Source organism: Convolutriloba macropyga, chromosome 1 (genome assembly GCF_964194025.1).
Source record: "Convolutriloba macropyga chromosome 1, txConMacr16.3, whole genome shotgun sequence".
Classification (NCBI taxonomy): Eukaryota; Metazoa; Xenacoelomorpha; order Acoela; family Convolutidae; genus Convolutriloba; species Convolutriloba macropyga.
In genome coordinates, this window is record NC_134468.1 from 28,794,962 (window position 1) to 28,821,411 (window position 26,450).

The 26,450-nt window shown below is 34.1% G+C and overlaps 1 protein-coding gene across 3 annotated transcripts; it reads left to right on the plus strand.

Moving 5' to 3' along the window:
• The first annotated feature begins 1,402 nt into the window (after positions 1–1,402).
• On the plus strand, positions 1,403–24,460 carry LOC142337611 (ras and EF-hand domain-containing protein homolog). 3 transcript variants are annotated; one of them, XM_075386965.1, is made up of 7 exons: positions 1,403–2,809; positions 9,988–10,062; positions 13,943–14,294; positions 18,193–18,292; positions 18,671–19,275; positions 22,219–22,263; positions 22,934–24,460. In XM_075386965.1, exons 1-7 carry the CDS (start codon positions 2,509–2,511, stop codon positions 24,249–24,251), a joined length of 2,796 nt encoding a protein of 931 aa, XP_075243080.1. In that variant the 5' UTR covers positions 1,403–2,508; the 3' UTR covers positions 24,252–24,460. The 3 variants fall into 3 exon arrangements, with proteins under 3 accessions (XP_075243080.1, XP_075243099.1, XP_075243088.1); XM_075386984.1 differs by lacking the exon at positions 9,988–10,062 and having other exon boundaries at positions 1,404–2,809; XM_075386973.1 differs by lacking the exon at positions 22,219–22,263 and having other exon boundaries at positions 1,405–2,809.
• The last annotated feature ends 1,990 nt before the right edge of the window (positions 24,461–26,450 follow it).

Here is a 26,450-nt window from a genome sequence, read left to right on the forward strand (position 1 = left end):
TTTATTAGCTTGGGCTATAATAAGATTGAAAGTGAAAGCAAACATATGTTTTCAAAGAAAGCGAGATTTAAAATTTGTTTCTATAAAAACATTGTTTTGCTTTCACTTTTGATCTTATTGTAGAGGAAACTACAAAAGTTAACTACAAAAAGGTAACTACAAAAGTACTAAAGTTATTTTATTGAAACTATTACCCAATTTTATATGACAATTTTTCCCATTTTGGGTTAAGGCAAATCGTAGTAGGTTCATTTGTTTTATTGCTATCGGAGATTCGATAAGCTTCTCAGAATGCTTTTTTTCAACTATTCTGAATATGAATATTTATATTCAAAAGTTTGAAATATTTACCGTTTAATTTGATCAAAAGTGGTCTTCAAACTGAATAAATGGTAAAACTGCATCGGCACCAAATATCTCCTATTGGTGTTTCATCAAAAAACAAAGACCATGCAATTTTTGTTCAATTTATCTCCACTATCTACTTTTTGAAGCAAAAAAGAGTTTCTTACAAAGATTCCGATCGCATGGTGAAAAAATTGTCAAGGAAAGCGACACCTTTGTGTTTTTGTTTCTCAATTTTTTTTGTATTTCAAAAACGTCATTTTCCCCAAGTATGTTCTCTTTTGGAGTATAAATTGGTCGCCGACTGTGAAAATTTGAAAAAAAGTTAGAATCTGATCTTAGAATAATCTGGACAAAATTGACAAAAGAGCCATTTAAAATTTTCAATACGTTACCCTATATCTTCAACAAGATGTTGCCTTTTAATATCTGGGCTTTAGCAAAGTTGAGAAAAGTTACCGTGCAGTAAAAAGCTGCTGGGCATCGTATTTTTAATTAATTTAATGCATGATGCATGTTGTGAAAATGTATTTGTTTTGTTTGTGCATGATGTTTTGAAATGCATTTGGTGTTTTTTTCTGCTTTTTAGAACATTATTAAGCAGAACGCGTGTAATTTTTGAATCTAAAAAAATTATCTCTTTGAACGTAATTTTTTTTCTGGAAGAAAAAATTTTAAAATCAATTGATATATGAATTGATTTTTAAAATTTTTCTTTCAGAAAGAAAATTACGTTCTGAGATAATTTTTTGCATTCAAAAGTTACAATTGCGTTCTGCTTAATAATGTTCTAAAAAACCAGGCAAATTGAAGCTCCTATGATTGAAAAACAATTCAAAAATTGCAGCCTTGAGAGTTAAAAATTATTTAAATGCTTCCAAAAAAAGTTTTGTGCTGCAACAAAAAGCCCTGAAAACATGAACTCTTTTGTAACAGTTAAATTGAATCTTTTGTTACAAAACCATCTGACGTTTGTTTGTTGTTAGTTGTTTTTAGTACTTAATTATTTGATGCTTTTAATGCTTCACATAACTTTGCTCGCTTTCAATGCACTACTCGAGAGTGCAAAGTTTTCTTTTCAAAGAGATTAAACATTCTGTTGCACGCTTAGCGCGCATTGAAAATATCAGCGCCGTTTTTTTCAACCAAAAAGATGCTTTTTGTGTCATGTGATAAAAATATTTTTGTTATATTTTACGGAGCAGATTATATAACTAATAATTATTCATTGAGGAACAAGAAATACGGAATGTGAAAAACGAGGCAACAGTTTTTTGAGTTGGAATATAAAAATGGTAACAGATGTTATCATCTCACAAAATATTGAAACGCATCGTAAATTGTAAACATTAAAACATGAACAAAATCAAGCCGAGCATTTTTTTTCCAGTCGTTTTCCACATATATTCCTTGTAACACATCCTGGAGTTGTGAAACAATAGTTATTCATGCTTTTAACTTTTCCACAACTTCAGAAGAAATTCCCAAAAATCCTGAACAATATTTCCTTTTATTGACTAAACTCATTTATTGGATTAAACTTTTCGGTTGTAAGTTGAACGATTGGCCGATTTTAAACAATATACGAAATTTCGCTCTTCGATTGTTTCAGCACACAGCCTTTCATTTCAGTTCAACTAAAAAAACTAAAACTTTGAAGTATTCCTTAAAACTTCACAAATTTGCTAGGAAACAAAACGATCCTACTGCGCTGGAAAATTTGCGTAGGCGCCCCAAAATTGTATTTCGCGGTCAGAATTTATCAATATACGTACGAAGAAATTTGAGTCACAATTTTGATTTGAAAATCGTGTTTTACCAAAAACTTACCCTCAAAAGTAGACTTTTGTATTAGCTCTCATTTTAGTCTGCAAACTTTACTTTGCAACTTTTGGTATAAAAATCTGGTTAGTTATAATTTTTACACATAGAAATATTTTGAGCGACCCTATTTGACACGTGTTTTGACTTATATTTACATTTTACCATTATATAGCTATATTCATTGCGTTTAATTTTCAAATCACATTTTTGTTCTGTTTGAGTTTTCATAAACTTTCTTTGCTCAACGTTCAGATTTCGTTCGTTGTTATACATGCTTTTATAGAGCATGTATACGAGTTTTTCACATTTATGTGAACTAAGCCATAAATATTACCATAAATGGCACAGGTGAGCAATAAATCAGTGAACGCCCGCCTTGAGCAGTACTTCAATCTTTGTGATCGGAATAAATCGGGTTTTATCGAGAGCGAGGACTTGGACGATCTATGCGAGAGTTTGGGAATCGACAATGAGGCGATTAAAAACATTTTTGCGCCTTTGGATGTTGATGGAACGGGGAAAATATCGAAAGATCAGTTCATTAGTGAGTTTGCGCACATTCAGCAGGTCTTCTGTCCAGGAGAGGATCTGATTGGACTAGAAAGTGACCAATCAGATGGCGGGTTCCACTCAGATCAAGGTAGGGATATTTTGTTGTTGTGAGTTATAATCAGGGTACCATGCCAGATAGCGTTTATTTGACAAAGGAGCCCGAGGGCAAAAGAGAGCCCGGGTGCCCTTTCATTTCGCTGCCAAAATGATGAAAACGAAAAGTCCCCTGGTCAATATCCCCCAAAACTAATATTGCTTTCTTTTTAGCTTGAGCTGAAACCAAACTTTTTGATAACGCTCAATTTCCTTTACTAATTGAGAAAGATTTTTAAGAGAACCAAGAGAATATCCCCTTAGGAGAATATGTCCATAAATAATTGATATTCTTCTCCTTGATGATGCTTTATGCTATGGTAATAGCTAATCCCGATGAGGCAATCAAATGATTGTCAATGCTCTTCATCCTAGTCAGCTGTTCTGATATCGTGATATCTTGTTCCAACCACCATAAACTTGCAAAATTCTTGAAAGCATATTTTTTTTGCTTTTAGAAAAAATAAATTTTGGAATAGGATTTCTTGCAAAGTAGATGGTATTTTCCACTGAGATCTAAAACTCAGTAAAACTATTTACAAGATTAACTACACTCAAAGATCTTTCAAGGTAAACAACTTTTACATTCACAGGGTTTTGTTCAGTAAATGGAAAGAATTAGAACTAAACACGACGAAGGACAGAATGTGATAATGTGATTGGTTAAATTTGATTGGTAAAACAAACTAATTGGTTGAAATTAGAGTATTAAGAAATGACTAATAATAATATCTCGCGTAATAACTTATGACGTGTTGTCGAATTTCACTCCATTTGGCGTCTACAAGGCTCCAAAACCCTCCCCCTAACTGGAGGGAGGTGCCACAAGATATAGACGTCCTCTTTTCTAGATGTTATTAACAAAAAAACTTTGAAATCCTGCTTTTAATGTAGACCAATCACAGTTGGGGAACGGGCATTTCGTTTTAACTCTCAATTTTGCTGAATTCTTCTCTACGTGCTCTCTGCTCTACCCCCCCCCCCCCCGTATTTCATCAATGAAACAAAGAATCTCATATTAGTTAGCTTGGAATCACAGTACAGAGTCGTTAAGCACGCAAATTCCCTTTCCATATTTCTTTAAATCAAAATTTGGTAAAACAATATGCATCACACATAAAAAACAAGTAAAACAAACTACTTGAGCAATAAAAAGAAGATTATACTTATAGATCTAATATGCTTTTGGGAGAAAATAGACAGACCACGTTTAGAGGTTTTGAAACAAAAACACGGAAAAAAACAAGAAAAAATTAGACAGGAAAAAACCCGCGGAAAGAAACCTCCAAGGAAACACCCCTACGAAAATAAACCCCCACTTCGCTGTCGAAAAGATGTAGCATCAAGCAAATTGAATTAAATGAATTATATTACGACACATTTACATAGATCAAAAACAAATTGTAAATTGTTTCCGGTTACAAAGACCAGAAACTTTTTCACCGACTGCTGTACACTTCCCAACTGCTGACTTCGAACAAAAATTCGTCTACTTTCTTTGTCCCTATTTCGCTTGTATTTCAAAGTCGTTGCTCTTAGGAATTAGCCCAGATCCTCTTTGTTGTTGTTTGATATGGTGGATACGTTTTTGATGTGAGGAATTGAAGTCATTTTAATTGCTCATTCTGCTCTGGCTGTTAAGACATTTAGCGACGAAATCCGTTGAGTTGTTGCACAATCTTGGACAGTTGTGTCATCTTTAATTTGGTTTTCAATTTTTTAAACCACAATTAGCGTAGAGTCACTGTGTGTCTTGGTTGTTATATTGATTTCAGGTGACTTTGGACATTAGGTGTTCAAATTTGGTGCTTACAATGAGCTTCGTTCCTTCTTAATTCGCACGCCCAATTAGTAGAAGTCATGAGTTCTCTCTTCTTAAAATATGCAAACCCTTCATATATATATATATATATATATATATATATATAATTTTATATATATATATATATATATATATATATATATATATATATATATACATATATACATATATACATAAATATATATTTATATATATATATATATATATACATATAGATGATTTGTTCCTCCTTTGTTGGTTTTAATGTAACACAATTTGTCAAAATCTATATTTTCCATTCTTTTGGAATTTCAAATTTACTAACAAAAATCAATTGGTCTTGTATAAAATTTTTGTGAATTTATGTCCAGTTAATTCGGCAAAAATAACAAAATGATTGTTTTTAATTATATGTAGACTGATTTGATACAATACCTGCAAAAAGGTTGACTAAAAACAGGCCACAAAGGCTAACAGTTTGGCTTGTTCATTTTATTCACCACAAAACATTTCCCATAACCTAAACGGTTGTTGTCACCTCTCAAACCGTAGGAGAAGACTTAGCACCGTGACTGTAGTTAGGTACCATAGCATGGAGAAGGGGCGGTCAACCCTGTAGTCACTTCCCTTTTTGACTTCCCGTAAAAGTACTAAAATGTGATTTTGCCGTACTATTCTGAGAGATTTTTTAGTTTTTGGTTTGTTTCTATTCCCCCGCCTCCTCGGCTACCGCCGGTTGTTCTATCTATGAAGATCAAATTTTATAGAGGTCTGAAAATAAAATTTTCATTTGATGTCTATGAATTGCATAGTTAAACCGTGAATACGTAGTACAGGACATGACAATATGATGCTGATTCACGTGAAATTTGTTTAGCCATGCGTATTAAACTTTCTGCTGCTGTGATGGTTTTATTTTAGATCACATGGTCCTTCAATCAAAGTTTACATGGGGGTTTTTCCGTGAGGGTTTATCTCCGTGGGGTTTCTTCCGTGGGGGTTCAATTCCTTTTTCAAACAGACAGGAGTTTTTTTTTGTGGGGTTTTATTTCGTAGAATCCACATTTAGGTATCAAGGATTACCATAAAAACTTGTTTTGTGCAAAATTTTGGGCACAACATACTTCGTGTCAACTAAAATCTGTTTAGTATCCTTGAAGATCACCAAATTATACAATTTCTTAATTAGTCTAATCAATATTTTAATCATTTTTCAAGGATAAATTATAAATTTTGACAAGGGTACTTTTGTGAAAAACACGGCACAATAGTTCTTCGCACAAGTTTGACCAAAAATGATGAGCAAAAAGATGCAAGTATTTCATATTATTCGATGCGTTTTAATGTAAACGTTTTAGGGTATATTCTAATAGCTCGATCTCGTTCTCTAGCAACAACAACAAAAATATTGGCGTTGTAATTGAAGACTAGGAAGAGGTCATTCAGAGAGAAAAACTTCTAGAATATTCTGGTTAAGAATTTAAACTGATTCAACTTTTGATTTCGAGAATGTTTTCAAAATTTCATTAAGAACAAGAAGGCAAATACTTTGTTTATCCAAAGTTACTTATCGGCTTAACAACCAAGTGGTAAAACAAATTTAAATTTACTTGTTTACTGGTTTTTCAAAATTGAAATTGTCGGTTGCATCTGTTTTTCAAATTTTCGATTTTCTCAATTTTTCCTCCACTTTTTTCAACTTTTAATTTTTTTTTCTAAAATCTCGTCTAAAATCTCATAAGAAAAAAATTTTGGGAAAAATTGGGATCAAAATTAACATAAGTTTCCAACGAGAAATAGTTGAAATGTATAGTATAAATAAGATTTCCCAGATTTACGATGGGATCCCTGTTAAACGATACACTCGCCGGTCTGTTAGATATTAGAACAAACCGACTGTGATAAAAACATTTATAATAAAGTCAGCTCAAGTTTTTTTGCAAGGAACTTACTTAGTTGCAAAGTTGTTAATCACAAAATTGTAATACCTGCGCAGACATCGACAATATTTTCAAGGCGTTGTAAAAGCCTTTGACACGATGAACCAGGCCAAAAAACGGATGAACTTCGAGTGCAGGTCGCAGCATTTTTAATTAGGCATTTATTATGTGCGTTTTCCACAGTTTTAACGTTATGTCTTTAATCAGTATATAATCAAACTCCTGCCTACATTTATATAGTCTCACTATATTTATGCTCGCTCGAAGTGTTTAAATGGATCGAGACTTAAGAGATTTGAAATATAGTTTTGAAATAAAGTTTTGTAGTAGTTTAAAATCAAAATAATAATACAAAAATAAACCTAAGACCGATGGAGAAAGGTCAGTTTCTGAGGGATACTCACACGTCAGAACACTCCGAAAATCAAGAGTTCACATGAACCCAGTTCAAATACACTCGCCGGTCAAGTTTGACCAAAAATGTTGTCCGAAATGCATAATCGAAACATAATTAACCGTGGACATACGTGACGAAAACGCATGGCTTTTGTCAAACGTACTCACCAATAATGTAACCAATCTCCGTGATTTTGAACCTCCTCTAATTATTCGCAAATTTGTTCAATTAGCCTAAATATATGAGACCCTAAAGATATAATTGTTATTAATTTATGGGCATGCGAGCAAACTTCTAAGTGTCCTCTTAATTCACAATTAGTAATCATGAACCAAAAATAAGCCCCGTTTTTCATAATTTGGGTTTGTTGTTCTTTGTCCTTTGGGGAAATTGACTTTTTACAATAAAAAATCTTCACAAAAAACTTTTAGCAGCTTTATTTACAATCCTAGCAATATTTTGTAATTTAATATAACTTATGGAAACAAAGAGATATTTTGGTTTTTAGGGTATTTAAGTTTAGAGACAGAGGAGCTGGAAAGAAAATCATAGACGTTTCTGAAATTTTTATAAATTCAGGGAACAAAAATCAATAAAGAATTCTGAGCAAAGCAAAAGGTCATTTGTAACATTTAAATTTGAAGAGAAAGGTCAAATTGGTGCTGTAATTGAGAAAAAATTATCTTTCATCTTTAAATATCTTACGCCAACTAAAATGCTGATTTAGTCTGGCCAAATAATCATTTCAGAGTTCTTTTATTCTACACAACGACAACTGCGCTATCATCTGAGTTTTTGAGCAATTGAGAAAAAAACCTAGCCGGAAGAATTCCGGAAACGACTCGAAGGAGAAAATTGCCCATACGTATGACTAAACAACTGAATACCTATTGTGAACTCTGAACCTCCACAAATGCCATAAAATTTTTCCCCACGGAGAAGGGGCGGTCAACCCTGTAGTCACTGTCCCTTTTTGACTTCCCATAAAAGTACTAAAATGTGATTTTGCCGTACTATTCTGAGAGATTTTTTAGTTTTTGGTTTGTTTCTATTCCCCCGCCTCCTCGGCTACCGCCGGTTGTTCTAACTATGAAGATCAAATTTTATAGAGGTCTGAAAATAAAATTTTCATTTGATGTCACTGAATTGCATACTTAAACCGTGAATACGTAGTACAGGACATGACAATATGATGCTGATCCACGTGAAATTTGTTTAGCCATGCGTATTAAACTTTCTGCTGCTGTGATGGTTTTAATTTAGATCACATGATCCTTCAATCAATGTTAACATGGGGGTTTTTCCGTGAGGGTTTATCTCCGTGGGGTTTTGTTCCGTGGGGGTTCAATTCCTTTTATAAACAGACAGGAGTTTTTTTGTGGGGTTTTATTTCGTAGAATCTACATTTAGGTATCAAGGATTACCATAAAAACTTGTTTTGTGCAAAATTTTGGGCACAACATACTTCGTGTCAACTAAAATCTGTTTAGTATCTTTGAAGATCACCAAATTATACAATTTCTTAATTAGTCTAATCAATATTTTAATCATTTTTCAAGGATAAATTATAAATTTTGACAAGGGTACTTTTGTGAAAAACACGGCACAATAGTTCTTCGCACAAGTTTGACCAAAAATGATGAGCAAAAAGATGCAAGTATTTCATATTATTCGATGCGTTTTAATGTAAACGTTTTATGGTATATTCTAATAGCTCGATCTCGTTCTCTAGCAACAACAACAAAAATATTGGCGTTGTAAATGTAGACTAGGAAGAGGTCATTCAGAGAGAAAAACTTCTAGAATATTCTGGTTAAGAATTTAAACTGATTCAACTTTTGATTTCGAGAATGTTTTCAAAATTTCATTAAGAACAAGAAGGCAAATAATTTGTTTATCCAAAGTTCCTTATCGGCTTAACAACCAAGTGGTAAAACAAATTTAAATTTACTTGTTTACTGGTTTTTCAAAATTGAAATCGTCGGTTGCTTCTGTTTTTCAAATTTTCGATTTTCTCAATTTTTCCTCCACTTTTTTCAACTTTTAATTTTTTTTCTAAAATCTCGTCTAAAATCTCATAAGAAAAAATTTTGGGAAAAATTGGGATCAAAATTAACATAAGTTTCCAACGAGAAATAGTTGAAATGTATAGTATAAATAAGATTTCCCAGATTCACGATGGGATCTCTGTTAAACGATACACTCGCCGGTCTGTTAGATATTAGAACAAACCGACTGTGATAAAAACATTTATAATAAAGTCAGCTCAAGTTTTTTTGCAAGGAACTTACTTAGTTGCAAAGTTGTTAATCACAAAATTGTAATACCTGCGCAGACATCGACAATATTTTCAAGGCGGTGTAAAAGCCTTTGACAAGATGAACCAGGCCAAAAAACGGATGAACTTCGAGTGCAGGTCGCAGCATTTTTAATTAGGCATTTAATATGTGCGTTTTCCACAGTTTTAACGTTATGTCTTTAATCAGTATATAACCAAACTCCTGCCTACATTTATATAGTCTTACTATATTTATGCTCGCTCGAAGTGTTTAAATGGATCGAGACTTAAGAGATTTGAAATATAGTTTTGAAATAAAGTTTTGTAGTAGTTTAAAATCAAAATAATAATACAAAAATAAACCTAAGACCGATGGAGAAAGGTCAGTTTCTGAGGGATACTCACACGTCAGAACACTCCGAAAATCAAGAGTTCACATGAACCCAGTGAAACGACTCTTGATACAGCTTGCCAACTTGCCATGGGATGCATCTTGGTAATTCTTTCAAAAGTTGAAATACCTTAATTTCTCCGCCAAGTATCTTGAAATGCCAAAATTTTCTAGTCATGTTTTTATTTGATTTTGGCGAGATTTTGTCTTGATGTCTCAAGAAAGCTTCTCGTAGCAACTAGAGAAGATCTTGATAAACCAGGACGATGATCAACAAGGCTTCATTTATCCTACTGGTGACCAAGTTATAATGGTTTAACGTTATAATCTACAAAATTCTCTTGTAGTAAGTTATAATATTTTTAGCGTACTATCAAAGCAGAAGACGGTCCACTTTAAAGAAGAACAGAGAATGCTACTATTCTCTGGAATTCGACTTCGGTAAAGAAACAACAGATTTAATCATCATCTTCATGTTGTTTTGCAACTCTCTTGTAGTTTATAACTGTTTAGATGATTTGACGCTTCAGTAAATTTCTTTGGTTTCTCTGCTATCTGATTGTTGTTGCTTTATTATATGGAAGGAGTATTCAGAAATGCTTGATCTCTTCTTAATCTTAACTCTCCTCTTAACTCATCGCCATCTCACAGTTTCCCCTATTTTAGCACAAATAGAAAAAAAGAGCTGAGTTAAGATTTATTTTTACTGTATTTTCATGCTGGATTACCATTTCCGCTGGGTGGAGTTTTGTCATATTTTCTTAACTCTAGAGCTTACCATTGGGTACTTACTTTCCCAAACAGTATGTCAACTTCTCATAGAATGCTCAAATAATCTGGCGAGGTGTCGAAAAACTAAATTCTCAGCATATACAATACCAAAAGAATCATTGAGGGTTCTCAACTTTTCCTCATAACTCTTCTTTTTCTTAAACCAATAGGCTTCATTTCTTGGAAAAGTTAAACTTAGTAATTTTGAAGCTTTTGGATCCTTTCTTGATGAACAATGGCAAAATTTATTGACATATTGTTACTGCGCGTGACTGCTGTCCGAAATGCATAATCGATACATATACATTAACCGTGGACATACGTGACGAAAACGCATGCCTTTTGTCAAGCGTACTCACCAATAATGTAACCAATCTCCGTGATTTTGAGCCTCCTCTAATTATTCGCAAAACTCTTCAGTTAGCCTAAATATTTGAGACCCTATACTCTAAAGACATAATTGTTATTAATTTATGGGCATGCGAGCAAAACTTCTAAGTGTCCTCTTAACTCACAGTTAGTAATCATGAACCATAAATAAGCCCTGTTTTTCATAATTTGCGTTTGTTGTTCTTTGTCCTTTGGGGAAGTTGACTTTTTACAATAAAAAATCTTCACAAAAAACTTTTAGCAGCTTTTTTTACAATCCTAGCAATATTTTGTAATTTAATATAACCTATGGAAACAAAGCGATTTTTTGGTTTTTAGGGTATTTAAGTTTAGAGACAGAGGAGGTCGAAATAAAATCATAAACGTTTCTGAAGTTTTTTTTTATAAATTCAGGGAACAAAAATCAGTAAAACTTTCTGAGCAAAACAAAAGGTCATTTGTAACATTTAAATTTGAAGAGAAAGGTCAAATTGGTGCTGTAATTAAGAAAAAAATTATCTTTCATCTTTAAATATCTTACGCCAACTAAAATGCTGATTTAGTCTGGCCAAATAGTCATTTCAGAGTTCTTTTATTTTACACAACGACAACTGCGCTATCATCTGAGTTTTTGATCAAATAAGAAAAAAACCTAGCCGGAAGAATTCTGGAAACGATTCGAAGGAGAAAATTGCCCATACTTATGACTAAACAACTGAACACCTATTGTGAACTCTGAACCTCCACAAATGCCATAAAAAAATTTAAGGAAGAATAGAAACAGCTTTCAAAAACAAATTGAACAAAAAAACAAGAAAAAATTAAGTTTTTTAAATTGAGTTTTTTTTATAGTACAAGGAAACATAAAAGCCGAATAAAACTCCATTGCAATTAGAGCAACAAAACAATGGGCAAGTCATAATAGGTTGAGAAACTTGTCTAAGATTAAAAAAAGATATACTTCAAAAAAATAAGAAAAATGGTTTTAAAATTTCTCAATTTTTCTGTCAATTTTCTGTCAAAAAAATGATTTATACCAAGAAAGCTTTAGTTAATTGGTATCTGAATATTCCTTAAGTAGCAAGCTTCTATCCAAATCCCTCTTAGAGCATTAATACAAAAAAAACAGGCAAAAAACCATTAAATTTCGTCTAAAAATCAGCAAAACTGATCAAAGATCTCCAAATTAGCATTAAACTCAAATTAAATACTTAAAACCTTTAAATCCTATCAAAACAAGCCTAACAATAATACAATACCATAATCAAACCTCATAACCATCGAAAGTTGCAAAAAAACACAACGACAACTGCGCTATCATCTGAGTTTTTGATCAAATAAGAAAAAAACCTAGCCGGAAGAATTCTGGAAACGATTCGAAGGAGAAAATTGCCCATACTTATGACTAAACAACTGAACACCTATTGTGAACTCTGAACCTCCACAAATGCCATAAAAAAATTTAAGGAAGAATAGAAACAGCTTTCAAAAACAAATTGAACAAAAAAACAAGAAAAAATTAAGTTTTTTAAATTGAGTTTTTTTATAGTACAAGGAAACATAAAAGCCGAATAAAACTCCATTGCAATTAGAGCAACAAAACAATGGGCAAGTCATAATAGGTTGAGAAACTTGTCTAAGATTAAAAAAAGATATACTTCAAAAAAATAAGAAAAATGGTTTTAAAATTTCTCAATTTTTCTGTCAATTTTCTGTCAAAAAAATGATTTATACCAAGAAAGCTTTAGTTAATTGGTATCTGAATATTCCTTAAGTAGCAAGCTTCTATCCAAATCCCTCTTAGAGCATTAATACAAAAAAACAGGCAAAAAACCATTAAATTTCGTCTAAAAATCAGCAAAACTGATCAAAGATCTCCAAATTAGCATTAAACTCAAATTAAATACTTAAAACCTTTAAATCCTATCAAAACAAGCCTAACAATAATACAATACCATAATCAAACCTCATAACCATCGAAAGTTGCAAAAAAACTGCTTTTAAAAGCCTCATGTGAACAAAAAAATTTGCTCGCTTAGAGAAAAATTTTTCACAATGCAATTTTTCGCTCTCTCAAAACCAGCGGTATGAACAGAAACCACTCTCTTTTCGCTCCGCATTTTTTCATTCGCTCCAAATTTTTTTCACGCGATCCATGCCCCGCTTCAAAAATCACTCCAATAAAATTGATTTTATAAAAATTACTTCTCCAATACTCCTCTTTGAGTCGTAAAAATATTACTGCTCCCATTGTCTATGCGGCTGATGCATTTGAGAGACTTTGCCCCCATTTTTGTTTTTTTTGCGGTTTTTTAACTTGTTATCACTATACCGACTACAAAGTTCGATTCCCCAGATGTAGTAATTTTTCCATTAATTATTGTAAAGTTATATTCTATAATAAATTATTTTGTATTTCAGGATTAAACTAATGATTTAAAAAAACTCACTAGAAAAGACGTGCTTGAAAGTTGCTCTACCTTTAATGTGACCTATTGACCTCTCTTTTGTAGAAAAACGTACAACAAGACACATAGCAAGCAAGCAACTTTTAATTAAATTCAAAGATGAAAATGTAAAGAAACTCAACATCAATAACGCAATAAAGCTTTGTTAAAATAATAATTAATGACTTAGTCGGTTTTTTCAGCACACATTTGATGACCCAATTTGAGGTTTACTTATTTTTCAAAGTCACTTTATCACAGCCTCAGTTGCTTTAAAATTGCTCGATATAATTAAATATCAAACAGCAACTTTTCTCTTTTTCCATTCATTTGACAGCAGTCTAAAAATATTTCTATTTGCTCGTTAAATAAACAGATGACTTAAAACTTTGTTGAATATATTTGAAGTTATTTCATTCTGTCTCAGCTCGCATTTTTACGTCATTATACAGTCTGCTAGTTTTCTTGAAATAGAGGACTATTGTTCTTTAATTTCTCATTTCATTTTGCATCGGATTTACAATTGGAATTTTGCTCGTATTGAGACACCTTAGTAACTTTAAAATAACAGAGCTTGATAAACTGTTGTATGCTTAATTGCGCATTTACTTTTTCTTTAATCCTTATCAATTTAATTTGTTAAGACAATTGAGCAAGAGTATAGGTGCTCGCTGAAAAAAAACTGAAAAATCTGTGATTTGAAATTTAAGTTGACTTAAATTCTATTATTGTAGACATCGAGAGTCAAAAGCGAAGGAGCTCGTTCGAGACAAAAGCGAATACAGGTAGCATGACGTCACTGGATTCGCCCGCCTCGTCGCCCAGTTACAACAGCAGTTCAAAATATAGAAAACTTCACAGGGACTCCGAGGACATTTATGGAGACGCCAATTTTGAGGACAACTTGGCACTGCTGAGCAGTTCATGCCATGCGAGGATACAAGACATGGGGATGAGTTTGAGGGATTTGCCAAATGGAGGGGGAGGGGGCAATCAGGGTGCAATGCAACAGGTGATAATTGGGCTGGTGGGTCAGTTGAAACAGATGGAGGAAGAGGTTGAACAGCTGTCTGATTCCATGAAAAAGTTAGCGCATTGAAACTGAGTTCAATTTTGAGCAAAGAAAATGATGCCAGTTAGTGACTTTGAAAAATCGTTCCACAGATAACTATTTGTACAGTTGCTAGAATCACAGATAAAAAAATTCAGATTAAGTTTTGCAAAAAAACCAAGAAAATTTAGTTTCACTCTACGTATCTATGAACAAAAATTATATTCTTGCGTCTGAGGCTCAGGGCACAGTACTCAGACCGCCCGCTCCTTCTGTTCAGCCAGTCAACTGGTGCGATTTATACTCTACTTGACATTGGCAACCAGAATCCTTCGTTGAATGATTTCTAATCTCTGTGCTCATATTTGGTCTAACTCTTCTGGCATAGTTTAGTGGGAAGTGTTGAATAACGACAGGTGCAATAACTCTAGTTCCTTTAATTTTTGCACTTTTCATCAATGCGCCATTGAGCAAAGATCCTGATACAATTCCTTCATAGTCGGCCCCACTCTTTGTTGCTTGCTTAAAAACTTGAGCGTTCAAACGCAACTTTAGTCTTCGTATCTTTTTAAAAATAATTATCAAAACTCATTTTGTGACTCAAGCTATTATTGCATACAAATTACCACATGCTGATCAAATATCTTTTGAGCTTTCGGCTATTAACACAAAATACCTATATAGATAATCATTAATCAGATACAGTGACTTGGAAGTCAGGTTGCTTTTTCGAAAGTTTGGTTTTAAAAAAAGGGGCTATATATATATATATATATATATATATATATATATATATATATATATATGTATATATACATATATATATGTTAGCCCATTTTTTTAAAACCAAACTTCCGAAAAAACAACCTGACTTCCAAGTCACTGTATCTGATTACTGATTATCTACGTAGGTAATTTGTATAATAGCCCATAGCTCAAAAAGGTATTTGATCAGCATGTGGTAATTTGTATGCAATAATAGCTTGAGTCACAAAATGAGTTTTGATAATTATTTTTAAAAAGATACGAACACTAAAGTTGCGTTTGAACGATCAAGTTTTAAGGCAAGCAACAAAGAGTGGGGCCGACCATGAAGGAATTGCATCAGGATCTTTGCTCAACGGTGCATTGATGAAAAGTACAAAAATAAAGGAACTAGATTTATTGCACCTGTCTTTACTCAACATTTCCCACAAAACAATGCCGAAGAGTTAGACCAAATATGATCACAGAGATTAGAAGACATTCAACGAAAGATTCTGGTTGCCAATGTCAAGTAGAGTAAAAATTGCACCAGTTGACTGGCTGAACAGAAGGAGCGGCGGTATGGAGGACAAGTCGGCGAAGCGAGCAATCTGAGAACTGTGCCCTGAGCCTCAGACACAAGAAAAATCCGTTCTGAATTCCTTGCCAGTCCGATGCACTTCAGCGTGGACAAGGGCCCTAGACAAAGGAGTTGAGTCACAGCATCGAATAACGCCGCCTTTAGATGAATGGAGCAAAAGTGGTGTTTGTTGGCACCCTGTTAACAAATGCATTACCGTCAAACGGAATTCTACTATTTGGAAATGTCTTCAATAGGCAAAAGATGATCTTGCTCTCTCAAGAGTAAACAAAATATCACAAAAGAAATTGAGATTAGTAGATGAAATTTAACTTTTCAGAAATGACTTGTCTAGACTCGAACTAAAATCTTTCGTGAACTCTAATCAATCTGAACCTCCATGCTTGTGAGCAACAAATGCAATGTTAGTATGCCTGAGATGCAAAAGAGCTTGCGATGATTGCTACACTGTTTTGATCAGAATTGTGATGATTTGCGGAATATATATCTCTATGTGGACTCCCTTTGCCAATTAAGTATCTTAAATGAATGTTTTGCAGTTAAAAAAAAGTTTGTAAGGTCCAGACAAAATAGATGTAGTCATAGTCTCCGAAATAACGTCACAAGGTTGTGCTGCAAATGAGATCGCAGTTTTAAACTGATTAGGAGTAACTACACTTCATGTTTCGTCAGGAAAACAAATTTTCTGCAATGTCTCAAAGACTGTTTTAAGGAAAATTAAGCCTCACGAGATTCCACTCCTCAAAGAGCTGAAATCCAGATGCTGTTCGCACCGAAGCTTTGGTCTTCAAAACTTGAGTTTTGTTCCTCCAAAGCTCTGACTCAATGCCTAATGCTCTCGCCAAAAAGAATGTTCGTCTAGCTTTGAACAGCTGAAGTGATAAAGGAATCAAGTTGTTTCCAACCCATGCAAAAAGCTGACGAAGACGTGAGCAACGCGAAAACTCATCTAAAGTTGCTGCGTTGGAATGGGAGATACAGATATCAAGAGGTCAAAAATGGGCTGGCTAATATATTAATGTTTTTTGACAGCCATCACTAGAAAATTTTCCCCGTGAAAAAAGTTTTCAAACAACATTGGCACTGGTACATTCGAATAAACATAATGCAAATATCTCTAGACTATATAACATGGAATGAGAAAACAAAGGCTTCTTTAAAATTCGAAAATCTGGTAATTGTTGTGTACACAAACGATAAATGATTTTTATCAGTAGCAATTACATTGAAAACGGATGGGTAGGTAATGTTGCAAAAACAGCTGTTGATTTAAAAGAAACAGACAAATGAAAAAATTTTTCAAACTCTGACGAAGTAATGGACCTTGAAAGCAAAGTGTTAGCTCAAAAAACTGCTTGCAGTTCAAAACCCATTAGATGTTAGCAGACTCTCCGATAAAAACATGCTGAAAAAATTACATGATTGAAAGAATTAGCCAATTACAGAAGTGAACAGTTTGCTACAGCCTAATGTCGATTCCAGCAGAAACTCAGAAGTACATACTATTATATGCGTGAAAAGAGAGACGCAATTGTACATAGACTTAACCTGACGCTGAAAAAAAGTACAAGAGAACAAGATAGTATTATTGAAATCTAATGGAAAAGTTGAACCGTAAAATTTAGAATTTAAAGTACACAAAAGTAAAATCCTAGTGCTTGGATGGTCTGATTGGGTTACACCTAGACGCGTATGACATCAATCTTAAGGAAATCAAATTTAGGCTATATATGAACCAAAACCAACAAAAAAGGCCATTAAATTACCGTATACAATTTGTTACAGTAACTGAGCTGAATTTATTTGATGTAAAGCGACATTCAAGAGTAGCTTGCGACGAAGATCATGAAGGCCTTAGGCCCGTGTTAGAGCAGTGGTCGTTGATGCAAATGTTTTGTGGCATATGGGTTGCCGTTGGCGATCAGTTTCTTTCGCGTCTAAACGTTTTAACAGGCCTATAGCACAAAATCGGCTATCGTGATACACTGATTAGCAGTATTTTGCTCCTTAATATACTTTGGCAATTTCGTTCCTGGTGTCATGCCTAACCAATTTTTGATCACAAAGTACTCTCAAATCGTAGAAAAATCATTCTTAAAACCAAATTTAGTAGGTTTAGAAGGCGTGTACGTCGGTAAAACAATTTCGTATGATTAAACAACATAACACTTGAAGTAGCCTGAACTTTAAAGGCAATATTGGAAAGCTCATCAGATGTTACAATACCAAACACAAACTTCATTTGCAGGATACTAACACCAGTCAAGAAAAGTAAATTGGCAACAGCTATATTCTAATCGAATGTAATGTAGTCTTATGCCTCTAAGTTGTTAGATAACGTAGGTGACGTTAATTCGTATTTGATAGTCGGGTGTGTACGTAGAAACGTTGACACTTTGGCCTCGTCTCTGTGAACAGTACCGCCAACGGTAATATCGCAACTGATTGGGTATATGGCTTAGCGTTGTATGCTTTTTTGGCTACTTCGCAGTTCTCCAGCATACTAGTAAACATCGTTTACTTCAATATATAATTTATTAATTATGTTTTTTTTTACAGTTAGGACTTCGATATGCTGTTGTGTTTAGATCGAGTAGAAAGCACAGTGACCACATCAGCCATCTGCAGGAAGAGATGGAACACCAGATATCCAGGGCTGAGAAGACAGCATACAATCTAGCTGATGAGGTCTGTCAATCAGCCACTTAACATATTTAACATACATACCCTCAATAAATCATACATTTTTGAATCATTCAAAAAATCAGTGTTCAACGGAAACATATGATTAATCCCAATTCGGTTTTCACACAAATAAGCATCACACATCAATCATGATCAAAAACAATATTTTTTGTAGGAATTTTTGTCTTTTTTGTTCGGCTTCTTTTTGAATTAGATATTGCTTATTCCAATCTTGACACTTTCTTTATCTTCTGTAATTTTGTAGACATTGTAAGTAATTTAATTTCTGTTGGAACCCAAAATTGTCCAAACAGCTTCTTAAAAAAGTGATAAAAAATAATTTAAAGCCAGGTGCCCTGTATCAACTAATTATTGTTCTAGGCGGCTACCTCAAAACAACGAGAAACCGAGAAACGCCTAGAATCCGAAATCCTAACTCTCAAAGACAAATTGGACGACTATAAACTGCTGGAGGAAAAACTAAGTCGAGAGCGGCGAATGAGTGAACAAAACAACCAGTTGAAACGACAAATCGAAAGTCTGTCAATGGAAAACGTTCAGCTAAAAAACGTGGTTTTGGACACACAAACCGGCATCGCGTCACTGCGAGCTGAAATGGCAAAAATGAGTCACAAATTTGAACAGCAGCAAATGCAAATTGCACAAGAAAAAGAGACAGCCAGGACATACCAAGAAGAAGTTGTTCATCTTTCACGACAACTGCAAAACATGCACGAATCGAATAAACGACTGCACGACACAAGTGACGAGTTGAGCTACGCTTTGGAGCAGAATCAGTCGGCAATTCGCATTCTGAGTCGGTCGGCGTCGCCTTCTAACTCTCAGTTGTCGCGTGTGAGATCCTGTGCAAGTGACGAGGCATCGCTGCAGGCTGAGCTAGTGATGGCTGCAGCACGCAGACAGCAGTACAGCTGTAACAGTGGGAAATATGGCGCAGATTTTAATGACGAAAGCGATTCGGGAAGGTATGTGCTTTATTCATATTTGCAGTGCCACCATTGGTTAGACTATCGTTCGGCTGTAAAAAAAAATTAAAACCTTGTAATTTGGGTCCCCCAGTTGACCACCATAAACCTTTCTTGGCAACCATATCTAAGCCATTATGGAGTTTATGGTAACTTGGCAACCATATAACTGACCATGAAAGAAATCAAGGATATCAGTTCTTAGATATGGTTCCCAAGAAAGGTCAACCCGTGTCGCGGTACACCCCCGTGTTTTTTATAAGTGATTGTTTTGGTCTGGCTGGCACCGCAACCTGAGTGTTTGTTTTACCAAAGATAAAATATGGCCACGATTCATTCAAATCTTGGAATCCTTCTATATTATCAATTCTTGTTTTAACACGCGGATACAATCTATTATTCGTTGTCAATAATTATGCTCAACAAAATCTGGTTTAAAAAAGACAGCGGAATAAAAACTTGAACATCGAATTCATCTTTTAAGCAGCTTTGTAAGATTAACCTGTAACAATTGCTTTGCGTGTGAAGAACAAAATTTGCGCAGACAGCTAAGTGATTTAACCGCATTTTCTATACGGTTGTTGCGCTAAGACAATTCTTAAGACAATTATTATCGTTTCTGAAAATCAGAATAAAACTACCAACAAAAACTACCAAATCGGATAGAAAATGCAAAACGAAATTTTTGTTGATGATGACCAACATACTCATGAAGAAACTTGCTTATGATTGATGCGAGCATAATCCAGCTTTAGATTTAATTGATAAAGAGAAGTAACAAAAAGCATACGGATTTGGAAATTTTGAATGGCCACAATTTTGAATGGCGACAAATTTTGAATGGCGACAAATTTTGAAATTAGGAGAATAGGTCTCAAAGTATATTTCAAATATTTGTAAACCAAGGAGATGACTAATGAAATAAAGGCTAAAAAAAATTACAAATAAAGATTGCAGAATTAAGACGAAAAGAAAATGCAAAAACAGATAAATAAAGGAGAAAGATTATTTGTTTCAAATAATTAACTAAACTAGGTAATAACATTCAATCGAAATCACATTCATTTTTCCCAAGCAATAAGACTCGTGTATCCAAAATTCTATTAGTGGCAATTGAAAACAAATAAACAACAATATAATAAAATTTGAAACTTATTTTAACATTGTATTTCAACAAAAATATGTTAAAATGCAAATACTCTTAGTAATGTCCTAAATATAACAAAAACAAATCTTTTGAACTATCAAAAATCTTTCAGGATGTTTTAATGACGAAAAAAGCAGCCAAGACAAGAAAACTGAAAAAGGAATCAAAAATTCTGTTGTTAGTTCTGTTCAAAATTAAAAATTAATTTAGTCAGTCAATTCATTATTTCACAATTAAAGACCTTTTCAAAAAAACAACGCTACAGCAGGCTGAGGTTAACCACCTTTTTTTGACCTATAAAAATAAACAAAGACAAAATAATCAAAAACACTAGTAAATTTGAAAAATCAATGACGATTAATTACGATAATCAATGCTGAATAACAAGAGTTATCGCCGAATCATTTCAAAGCCAACAATTTAGGTATAGAAATAAATTTATACGAAATTCCAGCTCCACAATTGAAATGGATTGCAAAAAAGTGTCAATGGTATTTGCATGATTAATTTTGTTCGATGTTGTAGTCCAAATTATAGTTTATAGCCAAAAACAACAATATCACCTTAAGCTACAGTAAACCTCCTTCGATTTTACAATGTGAATATGTGAAGAAAAAAAAACAATTTTTCTAAGAGAAGATGAAAATATGCAAATTAAGCAAAATAAAACAAAATTTAAATGGAAAAAAAACTAGAAAAAAATACCCAAGAAACCAATTCGCTATAGATAAGTTTACTATCAATGCACATCGACCCCAAGAAAAGCAAACGAAGATAAACTCAAAATTAATTGGAATTTTGTTGCTGATCCTTGAAACTTAAACGCAAACTTTAAAGCAAAATCAGAAGTCAATGAAACAAAATCAGAAAAATTGCCAAATTTAGTCTTTCGCAGGTGTGTACTAACAGAAAAAAAATTATCAAAAATTACAAATCAGCAAACTTAAGGCTTGCAAAAAAATGACTTTTTGTGTCACTGCTTGTAGAGAAATAATTTAATTCTAAAATATAGCTCTAAAGAAAAAAGTTTATCTTAAATTTTTATTATCGGAATCTACTTGAAAAAAGTCAATGAATCAAAGGATGCAGCCTGATTTCCGTTATTGAACATATTCAAACTCCATGTGGGCAAAAATCTGTCAAATTTTTTTCAGGTCTGCCTTTGCGGTGTAATGGCTATATCAATACTGTTCTTGAAGTTGTAAAAAGAAGAACTTCAATGCAATCCAATTCTTGGGTTGTAATAAATGGGAGCAACAAAGACAAATTATCAATAACATGGTCATCGATTGTTTGCCGACATAGACTTTTGCCATAATGTTTATTGTGCTAAACTCATGCTAGGAATTTTTGTGCAATGCTTTTAAGTATTATAACCTTTGTGACATAATTTTCAACACAGCCTCAGAAAATTGGCCTTAATTCCCACATTTTTGCTTTCTCCATTTTTACTCTTATTCATTACTGAATTATTTGTAAGCATAACAAGTTTTTGTTTAACCTTGTTTGACTGTTAACCTACTATTTCAAAGCATGCATAGCGACAACAATTATTCACATGACACCAAAAATTTCTGATTGATCATTATTTTCTGCTCAAACAAAGAATCAACTTACTGATTACTACTCACTCTATTAATTAGCTACTAAGATTTCACTCACTATGATACTTGAAAAATCGCTCCTTTTCATTCCTTGTGACTGACAAATCTTATAACATGTAATTAACTCCTGAATTACGTTCGGTTATGCTGAATATTATATTTAAAAAATGATTTTTGTTAATCAATTACCAGATTCACAGCCGATACCCGGACTCTGTCGGTGGATAATTTTCCCCTGTAAGTATTTAGAAACTGATTCTGAATCCCCGCAAAAATATTCCAATGTCTAAAAACGACCTTCTGCAATGGAATGTGGTCACAATAACAATCACCGCAGCAAAATAACAAAGTTTTATGTCTCATTACGCTGACGCAATCCGAAATATCATCAACAACGAAACAACGAGTACATTAATTTTTTTAAACAGACAACAGACAGTTTTATAGAAAATATTTTCCGGGGAAACTGAAACAGTGCTCTCAGCAGATTGTGGCTATTCTGAGCATATTAGTATCAAAAAGATTGGCAAAATGTTTCTTTTATGTTGTCGTAATTGTATTGTGAACATAAGAGTTGCGCAATCGGACATTAAGTCCGAGAACAGTTCAATTAACCATTCAATCTTAAAGAGAAAGACTTCTCCATTAAAAGCACAATTATGGTACGATTAAAGTGACATCAGCTTTGTGAGGACTGGATATATAATTTATGGCATAATTTCGTGAACTAATTTTGTTTATTAGGAAAAGAAAAGTTTTTCATTCAAACTTCTGAAGATCAAATTTAATTCAATTGACGGCAGAATTACAAACTGAGCTGTTCCATGAGCACAACGAAATTTTGATGGCTTTCTACGGCATTCTAATATTGCCCAAGTTTGTGAGTTTGCAATAATATTTTTTTTAGGTACAGTCTGGTAGGCTCGGGATTTGCCAGTGGATCGCATTACAGGGGAAACGAAGTGTATTACGACAACGAGGACGAAATCCACTCGGACATAGTTCGACCAGAAGACAGTATCTCTATGGTGAACTGTCGCAACGACAACAGATTGCAATCTGTCCGTCATAGCAGTACATACGAGTCCAGCAAAATTGAAGTGAGTGAGGCGCCTCCTAAACTGAGCGACGTCCGACATGCATCCCTGAACGAGGAAATGCAACAAGCCGAGGAGCGCGGGTACAACTCAGACGTATTTGAGGGTTCTTTAAGTCGGAAGAACTCTGCTAGAATTGTTCCTTTGACTCTGGAATGCAATGACACAAACGGTAGTCTCAAACAAGCGCCAGCCAGAGTTGGCAATATAGTTCCACTAAATGATCACAAACATACAGCCAGATGTGACTCTAACGATACCTTGAACTCGGAGATGTCACAGGAAACCATTCTGATAAAACCACGACATTCAAAGTCCAGTGATGACAGTGATGAACAGGATGGCAGACGAAGAAGAAGAAGTTCCAGGAGTTCCGAACTGGCGACCATGATGTTGAGTCCACAAACTGAACACGGTGACACTCCCACAGAACCAGGACGTTGTTCTCCAAGTCCAATCCATTTTTCCAAAAACAAATCTCACGAGGAGCTGAGGAAGTCATTGGAGCCCAAAAATGGTCATCAATATGCCCAAGAAAGGCAGTACCGGGTCGTCTTAGCGGGTGACGCGGCCGTGGGTAAGAGTTCCTTCATTCTTCAGCTTTGCACTGGGTATTTTCACAATAGAATAACGTCAACATTGGGTGTTGATTTCCACACAAAAGCCTTTGACATTGACGCAAAGTTGACAAATTTGCAACTTTGGGACACAGCCGGACAAGAAAGGTTCCGAGCAATGGCCAAAAGTTATTTCCGCAGAGCTGATGGAGCAGTCTTGCTCTATGACGTCACTTATGAGCAGTCATTTTTGCACGTTCGTGATTGGGTAGAAACGATTGAGGCGGGAGCCAATAGAAAGATCCCTATCATAATTTGTGCAAACAAATGTGACTCAATTCCCGAGTGTCAAGAGAAAGGGATTCCATATGTTCCTATGGAAGACGGGGAGACTTTGGCTGCGACGTATGACGCGACATTCATGGAAGTGTCGGCCAAGGAGGGTGACAATGTGTTGGAAGCCATAATAGAATTGTCACGTCAATTGTGGATAGCGGAAGATGAAGAAAGAACGAATGGGTTGAAATTGACAGAGGAAACAATCGAAGAAGAAGGCAAATGTTGTAAATAAATTCTTTATCTCTAGTTTATTTCCAGTTTATCTCTAGCTTGTCCTAACTTTATATCCAGCTTATGTTAACCTAGATGTTCAACGATTTCAACAAATTCGTTGTTAAAATGTTTGAATAATTTTTGTCTATTATCCCACCCATTTTATGGGAGTATATTACATGTGGATTTGATGATAGTATTTTTAAAACTTTCCATTTCTGATATGTAGCGGCACATAATTTGAAACTGATGGTTGGGTAACGTGAGTGCGGGGGGGGGGGGGGGGCTAATGATTCTTGCAATATCCTAGAAACTCATTATCTGTTAGGATTTTCGTCGCAGTTCTTGGTTGAAGGAAAGTTTACAGTGTTTGAACCGTTGAACTACAGTATTACACTGACAACCTCAATTTAGTTCCTTACCAGGTCATGTGAATTTTTAGAGATTATTTTTTAAAAAAAGGTCTCTTTCTTATTATGTTGGAATTTTGTTTTAAAATTGGTGCACTTAATACTCCTCGTAACAGCCCATTTTTTTCAAGCCCATTAACTAAAAGTCAAACTGCTTCACCTCAAGTATTAATATCTTCTTCAACGACAAGAGCAAGTTATAACAGGTTATTATCAGATACGAAACGAATGATCAATTTTTCTTTGTTGAATTCTTCATAAAGCCCAGAATTTTTTATCAAAATTTAGCGGGAGCAGAATTAACTAGTTCAATGATGGGCTCGACAATTCTTTAATAATGATATTACAGAGGCACCAATTTAGAGATATCTATGAAAAGAGCTGAATAATGCTTTCCGTGCAATTTCTGATATTATATTTTTGATGACAACGCTGACAATTTTTCAGGTCCTTCCCATTATAACCCCTTGCCACGAAATTATACCCCCAATGGTATATTTACAAATGGGAATGCGTCATATAACCACTAAACTGGTGTGGGAGGGTGACTATAACGGGAAAATGCCATTTTTTCTTCATACACATCTGTCGTTTAGACTTAGAGAGCTTCTCATTTTAATTGGTTTACGGTGTTACAGCATTTACATATACTTAAGTGAACTGCAGTTTATTTCAGCATAAGGCCTTCAAAGAAGCACTTATTGAAAAACATACCTTCATGAACTACCATATGTTTCTAACAGGACTATTTGCAACAGATTTTAGTCAAAATTGATTTCGAGCTATAAGTTAATAAATTAAACAAATTGCTCTAAAAGGAACTGTTGCAGCAATTAATCTGTTCTGTTGTATATTTTGTTTGACGCGTGGCATGAATGAATATGTCTAGAAATCTGACACCGTTCTATGTTCTGAATTGAACCTGAAATTGGAGCACCGATACCACTTCGCAAATGCATCGAAATATTAAAATCCAATCAGAAAGTAAGCTGAAGATTTTTTTATTAAATCAAAACTATCTACCAATGATTATTTTGCGTTAATAAAGATTTTGCTATTGATCATTCGAATCCCATTTAATCTCAGGCTGAAAAATATAGATGGATACTAGTTCAAAACTTCTGATCAGACTTATGCAGAGGGAATGCCCATATAGAGCAATTTGATTCAAAGCAATCACAAACGAAGAAATTATCACGACCGAAATTCAATCTTAAAATGTTGGTTTATTTCCTGGGGGGGGGGGCTGTTTCCTAGACCCAAATCGTGTTTGGTCAATGTGCCTGTAAGTTTTGCATCTTCTAATCATAAATTTGACATTATCAATATTAGCTCAATCGCTGTGTTCGTGTGTTTCGCATTATTCGGAACCGGTTGTAAATTTAGCTACACGAGTTTAAATCTGTATCTTTTAGAGCAATTTCCACAATTGATAAACTTTCCATAAGTTTCTTTATATGGTAATATGACACCGCCGATAAGGACGAAATACTTTAATTAGATTTCCTTTTTCCCGGTAAAATCTATTTTAAAGGGACTGAGATTTGATAATGGTAGTTTCGGTTTTAAATCATCCTCAAAGACGGCAATGAATAAATAGCCAACATATGTTCATTATTTATCTTTGACAGACTTGTCCTTTGAAAATTTAGACGCAGTTCTTCACTTTTCCTCATTTTGTGCCTTATATCCATAACTAATAACTATTTTCAATTATAATTTCTTTTGAGCAAAAGCCACGTATGCATCTGTATATATAACTATCTTTGTGTAGCATTGAATTAAACATACTTACATTTTCCTCCATT

What these genes read in the sequence shown, in the direction of transcription:
- LOC142337611 (XM_075386965.1), top strand. Translation starts at nt 2,509, where the DNA reads ATGGCACAGGTGAGCAATAAATCAGTGAACGCCCGCCTTGAGCAGTAC. An exon ending in CTGTCTGATTCCATGAAAAA is followed by an intron (nt 14,295 to 18,192) that starts GTTAGCGCATTG and finishes TGTTGTGTTTAG; the next exon opens with ATCGAGTAGAAAGCACAGTG. An exon ending in TCGGTGGATAATTTTCCCCT is followed by an intron (nt 22,264 to 22,933) that starts GTAAGTATTTAG and finishes TATTTTTTTTAG; the next exon opens with GTACAGTCTGGTAGGCTCGG.